At 39.4% G+C, this 12,383-nt stretch overlaps 1 protein-coding gene across 2 annotated transcripts in view; it reads left to right on the top strand.

Moving 5' to 3' along the window:
- Positions 1–12,072, top strand: part of tubgcp4 (tubulin gamma complex component 4) — a 58,354-nt gene extending 46,282 nt beyond the window's left edge. For both annotated transcript variants that reach the window (XM_059946674.1, XM_059946675.1), the window contains exons 15-18: positions 1,992–2,126; positions 4,499–4,615; positions 9,199–9,338; positions 10,459–12,072. In XM_059946674.1, coding sequence (XP_059802657.1) covers positions 1,992–2,126; positions 4,499–4,615; positions 9,199–9,338; positions 10,459–10,471 — 405 coding nt within the window. In that variant the 3' untranslated portion in view covers positions 10,472–12,072. The remainder of the gene's footprint in view (positions 1–1,991; positions 2,127–4,498; positions 4,616–9,198; positions 9,339–10,458) is intronic.
- Positions 12,073–12,383: the final 311 nt, after the last annotated feature.

A 12,383-nucleotide genomic window follows, 5' to 3' on the forward strand; every position in this document is an offset into this window, starting at 1 on the left:
TATTCAAGGTTAATTTTTTACCCTTAATTGATCAGATTAAATGTTTGTTTACTAAATGATCACCATTGTCTTTATCTCTGATAGGTCGGATTCATGCTATTAAGATGGTTATTTTACCCAAGTTCTTACATATATTTCAAGCGGTACCAGTTTTTATTCCAAAATCCTTTTTTGACAATGTTGATTCAAAAATTTCCTCATATATATGGCAGAATAAAAATCCTAGATTAGGTAAAAAAATATTTACAGAAGGCAAGGAAGGAAGGTGGATTGGCATTGCCTAATTTTAGATTTTATTATTGGGCAATTAATATTCGATATTTGAAATGTTGGTTAAGGGATTTGGATTTATCTCCTAGCCCTCATTGGGTAAATCTGGAAACTAAATCTGTACAAGGATTTTCATTGGGTTCTATTTTAGGGACTTCTCTTCCCTTTGCTCTTTCTAAATTGCATAAACGAATTGACAATCCAATAGTTAAGTACACCTTACGTATATGGTTTCAATTTCGGAAATTTTTTGGGTTGAATCAGTTTGTTTTAACAATTCCTATTGTATCCAATTTCTTTTTTCATCCCTCTATTATGGACCAAGCTTATTCAGCTTGGAAGACTGAAGGTATATTACGATTTTCTGATTTATTTTTGGATAATTATTTTATGTCTTTTTATCTAATAAATATAATTTATATTATATAATTTATATTTATATAATATAATTATCTAATAAATATAATTTGCCTAGATCTCATTTTTTTTAGATATTTACAGATTAGGAATTTTTTAAACACTGTACTTCCTACCTTTCCAAATCTTGTTTCTTCGGGTATTTTGGAGAAATCGTTAGAACTAAATCCTTTTCAGAAAGGTGTAATATCAAATGTTTACAATATAATTATGAAAATACGTTCAGAGGTCTTTTATAAGATTAAAAATGATTGGGAAAGAGAACTTAACCTTACTATCCCTATTGAGAATTGGGATAAAATTCTTCAATTAATTAATTTATCCTCTATATGTGCTAAACATTCATTGATACAGGTTAAAGTAGTGCACAGGGCTCATATGTCCAAGGATAAATTGGCTCGTTTTTATTCCCATATAAATCCTATATGTGACAGATGTCATTCTGAGATAGCTTTTTTAACTCGTATGTTTTGGTCATGTCCGCTTTTGAAAAAATATTGGAAAGACATTTTCAATATTATTTCCACGGTATTGAACATTGATTTACAGCCTCATCCTATTACTGTAATCTTTGGTTTACCAATGATAGGGTCAACTCATTTATCTTCTTCTGCTTGTCGGATGATTGCATTCCTTACATTAATGGCTAGAAGATCTATTTGGTTGAATTGGAAAGAAATTAATCCTCTTGCCATATTTCATTGGTTTTCTCAAACTATGTTATGTCTAAATTTGGAAAAAATTAGAAGTGTCATATATGACCCTTCTATTAAATTTGAAAAGACTTGGAGGCCATTTATTCAATATTTTCTCATGATGTAATTCAACCCTATTCCAATCTTATTTGTTTTTCTGGTTTTGATTATATGTTTGTTGAGAGGATCGGAGTTGGGGACACTGATGATTCTTTGTCTTTTTATAGATACTATAAACAGCCCATCTATCTATCTATCTATTTATTTATTTACTTATTCCCTTTCTTCCTTTTTTTTCTCTTTATTAGTTAGTGGTTAGATTAGTTTTTCTTAGGGCAATAATTCTTTTTTCTCTTTTTCTTTTTTCTTTTTTCTCTCAACATGATATACCTAGTTTTTTGTTGTTGTTTCGTTTATATGATAGTTGTATCGTTCATGATTTGGGAAGACTTAACTATCTTGTACTTATTGCTTGTGTATCCTTTTATGTTCATTTTAATTTTGTAATTTTGTAATTCCAATAACTATGTATTAATCTTATCATGTTGATATTAATAAAAAGATTGAAAAAGAAAGAAAGATGCTTAATGCTACTTTGTCCCTTTGCAGGTGGATGTCCTCGAGTCTCAGTTTTCACAACTCCTGCAGCAAATAAATTCTATACGAGATTTTGAAAGCATCCGACTGGCTCATGATCACTTCCTGAGTAACCTACTGGCCCAGTCGTTCATCCTGCTCAAACCAGTGAGTATATTTCCCTTTAATGGCAAGAAAGTCATGATTACATGGTGCAGGTGAAGTCTCAGCTGTTCAGTTTTGAACTGGATGCCAGGAACTTGGATAGCATCAAGGAATTTTGGCCAGATGTGACAAGATGGTGCCAAAGAGTGTGACTCTTTGTGTGCAGCTCTGAAGGGCAACCTTTCAAGAAGGCTGCATCTATCATGAGGAGGGTATGCCCCTCATCATCCAGGACATGCCCTCCTCTCATTACTACCATCAGGGAGGAGGTACAGGAGCCTGAACATACACTCTCAGTGTTTTAAGAACAGCATCTTCCCCTCTACCATCAGGTTTTTGGATAGTCCATGAACACTACCTCACTAGTTTACTGTCTTTTTGCACTACTTACTTTCTTATTTTATATATCGTTGTAATTTATAGTTAAATTTATGTATTGCACTGTACTGCTACCACCAAACAATCAAATTTCACAATGTATGTCAGTGATAACAACCCAAAATCTGATTTAGATGAAATAGCGGTATGTACTGGATCATGGTGTGTTGAAAACTGCAATGGCGTGAGGATGTGCTGTTTCTGCTCCAAGCTCCACAGACCCATGTTTGATCCTGACCTCTGGTGCTGTCTGTGTGGAGTTGTTTGTCTGGCCTTTGTCAGTCAGGACACTGATATAACAGTTGGGAAGTTGCGTTGCAGTTATATAAGACATTGATGTAACCGCACTTGGGAGTATTGTATAAAGGAAGGATGTTATTGAACTAGGAAGACTGAGGAAAAGATTTACAAGGATGTTGCTTGAACCCAGAGTCGTGCTCTGGGCAACATAGTCTGCATGGAGAAGTTGGGTCAAAGGGCCTTTTTTCAAGCTGTAGACTCTGACTCTAAACACAAGAGGATAATTTGCAGCAGCCAAGTAAGCTAAGTGGAGGATAATGGCAAAACTAGTCAAAGGGGAAAGTAATCAAAATAGGTACCATGGTAGGGTAAAGCTTTAAAGCTCTGGCAATCAGGGTTTAACTCTGTACTTTTACCCTGTGATCATGTGGGTTTCTCCAAGTGCTCCATTTTCCTCAGATACTCCATAGAAGTATCTGTTAGTAAGGATTAGTAAGTTATGGGCATGCTATGTTGGTGCCAGAAATGTAGTGACGCTTGTGAACTATCCCCACATCCTCTGACTGTGTTGGGTATTGACACAAACAAAGTATTTCACTCAACACACACAAAATGCTGGTGGAACACAGCAGGCCAGGCAGCATCTATAAGGAGAAGCATCGTTGACATTTCGAGCCGAGACCCTTCGTCAGTAACTGAAAGGAAAGATAGTAAGAGATTTTAAAGTAGTGGGGGGAGAGGGAAATGAGAAATGATAGGAGAAGACCAGAGGGGGTGGGATGAAACTAAGAGCTGGAAAGGTGATTGGTGAAAGTGATACAGAGCTGGAGAAGAGAAAGGATCATGGGATGGGAGGTGTGCTGTCTTTACGACAGTTATTTAGTTTATAATATTTTCGCTTAGTAATTCATTCAATAGTATTTTCTAGTTAGAATTAGAAGTGTTTAAAGTATATTCATTGCGTGTAAAATATATCGGCATGCGATGACGTCACATCCGGTTTCGCCGCGTCTTGTGGGAAAGTACCGGTTTGAAATTAGCGCGAGGGTGGGGGCTTACCACGAGGCTCACCTGAGCAGAAGTTGTTTTGCAGGCATGAGAAATCACAGTGAGAGCAACGCTGTAAGTTAATAGATAATCGATATATTGAACTAAGATGTTAATGCCGATCCTGTTAGAAGTAACGACGGTAGATAATGTTTATGCTTTCGTTAGTTAAAGAGTCGCGGATAGTTTGCATGGAAGTGTATTTAAAGTAGTCAATGGAGCAGGTAAACTCTCCCTGTATACTGCACCTTAGTGTAATGTAGTTATAGTCACCTTTGCAAGTATTTACACTTGAAATGTGATATTAAGGAAGGAACAAATACTGTATCAATCTTGTATTGTTTTATCAACAGTTTTCACCATATGTTAATGTGAAGAGTGAACAGTAAATGGTTAATCTTACTGCAATCTGGTTCTTATTAACTGGTTTATCTCGACGTTAAATTCGGCGTTCGTGATACGCGAAGGAGAACGTTACAGGAGGATTTCACTATTTGTTTTGATGTGCATGTGACAAATAAAGTTAATCTATCCTTGGGGGTCGGTGGTCATATGTGAGAGAAGTACTGGAAGGAAAGGGAGGGGGAATGGGAGCAATGGGTGTGCTCCGAAGAGTCAGCAAGGAACTGATGGGTCAATATTAATATTTCACAAACGTAGCTTTTCAATGGGGCAGCAACATTTGATGAGTTCATTCCCACTCTCTGTAGGTGTTCCATTGTCTGAATGAGATCCTGGAATTGTGCCATAACTTCTGCTCTCTGGTTAGTCAGAATCCAGGACCGCTGGATGACAGGGGTGCGCCACAACTAGACCTCTTGGTAACGGTAAGTTCTGACAATCCTGCCCTCTCCACCCCTGAGACTGGAAACTGATGGGAATTTGAGCCCAACTCCAGAAGCTGTATAAGGGATCTAGGCTAAAGTTTTGGTACCATATGAGACAGAGGTTAAAGTACCTCCTCTTTCTTAGTAGTGTGGATAGTATGATTCCTTTGACTTCATTTTAACAGGGGCAAACATTCTCTAAATTGCAAAAGTAGACGCACATAAATAATTACACTGACCATCTTAAAAGTAATTACCAGCTGCATAGTGCATGAGATTGGGCCAAACGTGGATCAAATGTGACTAACTTGGATGGGTGGCTTGGTCAGCATGGACATCTTGGGGCAAAAGACAATCCTATCTGTGAGTGGGAGGGTGAGAAAGGGGCTTGTTTGGCTATTGCTGTTTTGTTGTTCTGTAGAAGGTGGTGACCATGCTATTTTGACATCAGAGTGGGTGGTGACACTTGGCGGTTTTCCCCCAGCATATCCTTAAATTGTGTTGGTTCTAATTGCAAACAAGACATTTCACTGTACGTTCTCAATGTACATGTGATAAATGAAGATGAATCTGAAAAGGCTCTCAAAACTAATCAATAAGCTTCAAGACATGGCCTCATACCTCTTTGTGAAACTGGATCCTCAATTTCCTCACTTGCAGACCCCAGTCAGTTTGGATTGGCAACAATATCTCCTCGACCATCTCCATCAGCACAGGTGCACCACGAGTCTGTGTGCTTAGCTCCCTGCTCTACTTGCTATATATTTATGACTGTGTGGCTAAGCACAGCTCCAATGATACGTTCAAAATTCCTGACAACACCTTTGTCTTTGGCTGAATCAAAGGTGGTGATGAATCAGCATATAGGAGGGAGACTGAAAATCTGGCTGAGTGGTGCCACAACAATAACTTTTCACTCAATGTCAGCAAGACCAAGGGCTTCAGGAGGAGGAAAATGGAGTCCTCATTGGGGGATCAGAGATGGTGAGGGTCAGGAACTGTAAATTCCTTGGTGTTTATTTCAGAGGATCTGTCGTGGGTCCAGCACATAAGTGTCATTACAAAAAAAGAACAGCAGAACCGTGCAAGGGTCTTAGATATATGTAAAATAATTCTGTAAAGCGAAAATGCCTTCAAATATAATGAAATGAAAAGTTTCTAAATATCAAAATATTTACTATAAAGAGCACTAAACAGTAAAAATCAAATTAAATCAATATTTAGTGTGACCATCCTTTGCCTTTGAAATGCATCAATTGCCTTGTGTACACCGTCATGCAGTTTTATAAGAAATTTCACTAGTCAGTTGTTCGAAGCATCTTGGAGAACTTTCCACAGTTCTTCTGCAGACTTTGGCTGTCTTGCTTGCTTCTGTTTCTCCAGGTAATCCCAGATGGCCTTAATGATATTGAGATCAGGACTCTGAGATGGAAGTCATACCATCTGAAACCATATAAAAGATCCAGGGTACCTGAGACCTTTACACAGTACTGTAAAACTTACTTTTTTAAAAATCTCCTGGCACCAGCAAGTTAGAATCTAGGTAGTTATTTGACAGCATGAAGTTCATCTCAACTCTCTAGTTTTCGATTACTCTTTATTCCCTGGTGACATACAAAGAAGTTATGCAGCATTTCTTCACTGCTTTAATGCTTTCAGTATCACTGGACAACAGATTTTTCAAAAGTATTGCTTCCTCAGAATTTTGTTTTGTTTTTGATAGACCACTTGAAGTTGAACAGAAAAATAATTTAAGACTACTTATATCATGTAGGAGTTTAGTGAAACAAGAAATTAACTTTAATTGAATATAGTGTGTTTAATTGCATAATTGTGCTGCTGCTTAATGATTTTTGTTTGTACTCAGTGTCTGAGGCTTTTCAATTAAATTTAGAACAATAAAAAGCTAGCATTACTGGATTCTCGGCTGGCTGGTGGTGTAGTGGCATCAGCGCCGGACTTCGAAGTGAAGGCTCCCGAGTTCAAATCCAGCTGGCTCCCTTGCATGCTTTCCATCCGTGAGCATCGAGCTAGCACTTAGCCTTGTAAAACAAGAAGGCCTGCTAAAAAAACGCTGTCACGACGGCATTCTGATGACTCCACTCGGACTTAAGGGCTTTCTTCTTCTTCTTCTTCTTCTTCTTCATTAATGGATTCCATTTGCCCTGATACCTTTGCTTCAGAACCGCATTGCCCTGGTGAAACTTTTCACCGTGCTTGTTACTGACAGCACCAAGATTTGCAGGGAAGAGGTCTAAATGGGAATGCAGAAAATTAATTTTTAGTGACATGTTGCACTTCATGATTTTGTGTGCTTGAAGCATGTTGTCAACCAACTGCAAGGAGTTTGGTGCTCTGTAGTTGCCAAGAAAACTTTCAACAACATATTGAATGGCTTCTGTGCAATTTTCTCTGGTCCCGTCTGGAAGTTCTTTGAATTGCCTGTCATTGATGACCTGTTTGATTTGTGGACCAACAGAGATGCCTCCTTAATCTTGGCATCAGTTATTCGGACTTGAACTATGAATTGAAATAACAAATTGAGGCAATTTTTTTGAAAAATGGTGTGTGATAAGGAAATTTCATGGTGATTTTCATAATCAGCTGCCCAAAATCCTTAAGATACACCCAAATATATTCAGAAAGCAAAACCTTTACTGTCCAGTGTAATTAGATGCCAACAATGTAAAACTATCTCCAGGGTGGACTGACCAAGTAACTACATTTTTGGTATTGCTTATGAATTTTTACATTCATTACTTTGTTTCTATAAAATGAAGAACTATGGTTGCCTCTTAAAGGTTTGCTTAGCTTCATCCCAGCCTTTGAAGAGATGTGATCCAAAGATCCTCCAGTATTATTTGATTCTATGACCCTTTAGTTAAAGTAAAAACAATCTTTACTTTCATTCATTTTTCATTCTGCTTTGCATGCTCGCTTTCCATCAGTCTCTCAAGGAGGTTAACAGAATTACAGCTAGATTATTGAATAACACTTTAAGATCTAGAGTCATTAAGGTATATAGCATAGAAATGGCCCTTTGACCTGTTGAATCCACCTATTTACATTATTCCTCTATCAATCTCATTTTTCATTATTAATTCTTCATAACTCTTCCTATGATAAATCAGATTTTAAGGCTTATCATAGCACAGAGTCTGCCCTGCTGAGAGTGTACAATGACCTGCTCCTCGCTATCGATTCCGGTGACTCTGCCATTCTAATTCTTCTTGACCTCAGCGCAGTGTTCGATACTGTGGATCACACCATTTTAATAGACTGTCTCCAATACGGGGTTGGTGTTGATGGCACTGCCTTGAACTGGTATATATCCTACCTCAAAAATAGAAGCTTCTCTGTCAACTTAGGCAAATTTTCCTCTTCCCCAGCTAGTCTCTCCTGCGGGGTTCCATCCTAGGTCCCATTCTTTTTCTTTCTTTCTTTCTTTCTTTCTTTCTTTCTTTCTTTCTTTCTTTCCTTCTTTCTTTCTTTCTTTCTTTCTTTCTTTCTTTTTCTTTCTTTCTTTCTTTCTTTCTTTCTTTCTTTCTTTCTTTCTTTCTTTCTTTCTTTCTTTCTTTCTTTCTTTCTTTCTTTCTTTCTTTCTCTCTCTCTCTCTCTCTCCCTCCCTCTCTCTCTCTCTCTCTATATATATTATCTGAAGTTGTCCTATTTGGCCCCCCCGGACTCCATCAAAGTGATTACCAACAGTCTTGGTAACCTGTCATCCTTGTCAAACCCCATTGACAAGCAAGTATATACAGTAGTAAAAGCCAGTTACCTCGAGAAAGTCATCCACACTCTTATATCCTCCCGCTTGGACTACTCCAACTCCCTGTATACTGGGATTAGTCAGTCATCCCTGTCCCGTCTGCAACTGGTCCAGAATGCCGCAGCCAGGCTCCTGACAGGTGCCCAGAAGAGGTACCATATTACTTCTATCCTGGCCTGCCTCTACTGGCTGCCAGTATGGCTCAGAATTGATTTTAAGATTCTCCTGTTAGTTTATGAAGCATTCTCTTTAAACTATAGAGACGTGTGTGTGTGTGTGTGTGTGTGTGTGTGAGAAAAATCCCAGGAGATCAGCAGTTTCTGAGGTACTCAAACCACCCTGTCTGGCACCAACAACCATTCCATTGTCAATGTCACTTAGATGTCATTTCTTCCCCTTACTGATGCTTGGACAGAACAACAACTGAACCTCTTGACCATGTCCGCGTGCTTTTATGTATTGAGTTGCTGCCACATGATTGACTGATTAGATACGTGCATTACCAAGCAGGTGTACAGGGACACCTAATAAAATCACCGCTGAGTTTATAAACCTATACATCTATGCAATGTGGGAGGGATCTAGAGTACCTGGGGGAGGCCCATGCAGTGACAGGGAGGACATACAAACTCCAAAGTCAGCATTGAAGTGGGGTCACTGCTATTGGGAGGCAGCAGCTCGTGAACTGAGCCACCGTCTGTCACCTCTGCAACTCATTGTTAGCTTTCACTAACAGACAGGCCTTCTATTCCCGGGCACAATGATCCATCTGTTGACCAAGGCTGATTTTCTCATTGTTTTGGATGCTTTTTAGGGTTTCAGTCGGCAGTCGTCCCTCCTCTTCAAGATCCTGTCAAGCGTTCGCAATCATCAGATCAACTCTGACCTGGCCCAGCTGCTCCTACGACTGGACTACAACAAGTACTACACACATTCTGGAGGCACGTTAGGAAGGTAAGAATGGGCAGTGGCAAGTGTTAAGTCTAACTATGCTTCTTATCACATTGTACACCTCTATCAAGTCACATCTCATCACCCCCTGCTCCAAAGAGAAAAGCCCTAGATTGCTCAGCCTTTACTCATGAGACATGCTGATAACTGCGCCATCTAGTGGAGCCTGCTCTGGAACTATATGTATGAAAAAATGGCCTGATGTAGGGCCTCAGCTGATATGTCAACAATCACTTAACCTCCACAGTTGCTGGTCAACCTGTTGAGTTCTTTCATCAGTCCGTTGTTGTTTTTGCTGCAAGTTCCAGCATCTGCAGTCCCTGGTGAAACGCAGAGTCAGCTGATTCCACACAGCCCGCCAGGGGAGGAAGGGAGCAAGCTTAGACCCTGCAAGGAAAAATAGTCTAAATGCCTGATGTAGGAACTGCATGGATGTGCATACACACTTGAGCTTTTATCAAGAGTGAGCAGATAAAATAACACTGCCTGTTACATATTGATCCTTGCTAGATAATTGATATTAGTAGAGCATTATTCTAAGATATCCTTAGAATGAAATATGGACTTTTGGATAGACTTAGAACTAAACACTGAATCCTGATAAAACCCACCTTCCTCCTCACTTGATCACACCTATTACCTGTCCGTTTGTACTCCTTCCCATTCTTCCCCCTTCCTTTCTAGTCCTGATGAAGGGTCTTGTCCCGAAATGCCGACTTCCCATCTGTAGATGCAGCATGACCTGTCGAGTTCAGCCGGCACTTAGTGTGTATTGCTCAAAATTTTCAGCATCTGTAGAATCTCTTGTGTCTATAAAAATGTAAGTATTACCTTGTGCAACATGTCTCACTGTGCTCATGTAACTACTATCAATTTATGAAATGGGTCCTGTGAGTCACTGTCAAAGTAACCAGAAGCAGGAATTTACAGCAGTTTCCCCTTCTTATTCTGGTTTCTACTATTTTCCTTTCCAGTCCTGAATAAAGGTCTCTGCCAAAATGTTGTCAATTTATTCCCCTCCATAGATGTTGATCTGCTGAGTTCCTCCAACATTTAAAGATTTCTAACATCTGCAGAATCTCTTGTATTTAACCTTTTAACAAAGCTTTTATTTCTTTTTCAGTTTTAGCATCTGACCTGTCTTGGGTCCACTGGTTGCTCACCTTCACTGGACTCTGGTGTTGTTGACCCATCTGCAGTTCAAGGTTGCATGTGTGATCCCGCCAGCTATATCCGTACCTCCTGCATCCATCCTTGGGAAAGCAACTGTATGAAGCCTTCGCAGAGAGCTTGGGATCGCACTGCAGTCTGGGCTTATTTTCAGTCTACCAGGGAAGAGTTTCATGAATGATTTGTTGACCTGTCACCTGATTCCACCCTCCTTGACACATTAAATTAATTCAGGGTAAGAGTTATGGTTCCCTGAAGTTCTACAAACTCCCGGCACAGTCTGAACACTCTCTGTTCCCTGCCCTGGCTCCTACTATCATCTGACCGCCAAACCTCAAAGGAGGGGCACTGACTGGTGGGATATGAAAGGTTCAGGGTGATTAGAACAATGACAAAGATCAATTCATACCAGAGTGATGGACTCCTTTAAGACCTGCTATAGGCAGAGGTTCCAAGAAAAAATTGCTTTTTAAAGTTCAGGTGCTTTTCCCAAAACTAGTCCAAAAGCCACAATTAACTGGGGATGTCCTTCCCTGCCTTAGGTCTAGGTTTAGCAATGTCAGTACCTTGTGGTGCTTCAAGTAGTCTCAAGTTTAAGTTCAATTCTCTTTCAACAGTGCACATGTTTATAGCTAAATGAAACATTGATCCTCTAGATTCCAATCAGTATTAAATCCTCTGTGCGTACTAAAAGAATGAAACTGTTTTTCATTCTTTTACCCCTCATCCCAATATTATTAGTGGAACTCAATAAAATGAAACCCATGCTGCTCTGTGTATGTCTTTGTTAAACAGGTCAGTACACAAACAGTCTGTTTTTATCACTGGTACAGACTAATCTCATTTCAATTACTGTAAGGGAAGAGCCTTGTATAGTTCAGGACCTCCATCTCCCTTCTCCATCTGTCTCTCTCTTTCCCCTCCCTCATTTCCTCTGCCAAGCTCTGAACACTTCCACAGAAGAAAGAGTTACAGGCAGAAATCCTGTTTTGTTGTATTTTCTGGAAGCTCATCTTATGAATCAACAAACTTCAAAGTAAATTTAATTTTATTATCAAAATGCATATTTGTCATCATATCCAAACCCTAGAATTCATTTGCTTGTGGGCACGTTCAGGAAATCTATAGAATAGTTACGGTTATAGTTACCGGATCAATTAAAGATCAGCCGGACTGCAGAAGACAACAATCTGTGCAAATGCAAAGATAAATAAATAGCAATAAATAACAAGAACATGAGATAAAAAGTCCTTAAAGTGAGATCTTTGGTTGTAGGAACATTTCAATGATAGGGCAAGTGAGTGTAGTTATCCCCTTTCATTCAAAAGCCTAATGTTTGAGGGGCAGTAACTGTTCTTGAACCTGGTGGTGTGAGTCCTGAGGCTCTTGTGCCTTCTACCTGCTGGCAGTGGCAAGAAGAGAACATGAACTGGGTGATGGAGATCTCTGATGATGGATTCTACCTTACGACAGTATTTCATGTAAATGTGTTCAATGTTTGGGAAGGTTGTACTAAGCCAATTCCATCACCTTTTGTAAAGTTTATCCATTCAAAGGCATTATGCTCTCCATTACACATCTATAGAACTTTGTCTTAAGTTTTAGCTGTTATGCTGAATCTCCACAGACTTCTAAGGAAGTAGAGGCACTGCCGTGCTGAGTTCCTGCTGCAGAACACCCTGAAGGTTAACTTGCAGGTTGAGTCAATGGTGAGCAAGGTAAATGCCATGTTAACATTCATTTCAAGAGGTCTAGAATACAAGAGCAAGGATGTGATAACTGAGGTTTTATAAGGCCCTGGTGAGGCCTCACCTTGAGTATTGTGAACAGTTTTGGACCCCTCATCTTAGAAAAGATGTGCTGGCATTGGAGAGGGTC

The sequence above is a fragment of the Hypanus sabinus genome, chromosome 21 (assembly GCF_030144855.1).
Source record: "Hypanus sabinus isolate sHypSab1 chromosome 21, sHypSab1.hap1, whole genome shotgun sequence".
Classification (NCBI taxonomy): Eukaryota; Metazoa; Chordata; class Chondrichthyes; order Myliobatiformes; family Dasyatidae; genus Hypanus; species Hypanus sabinus.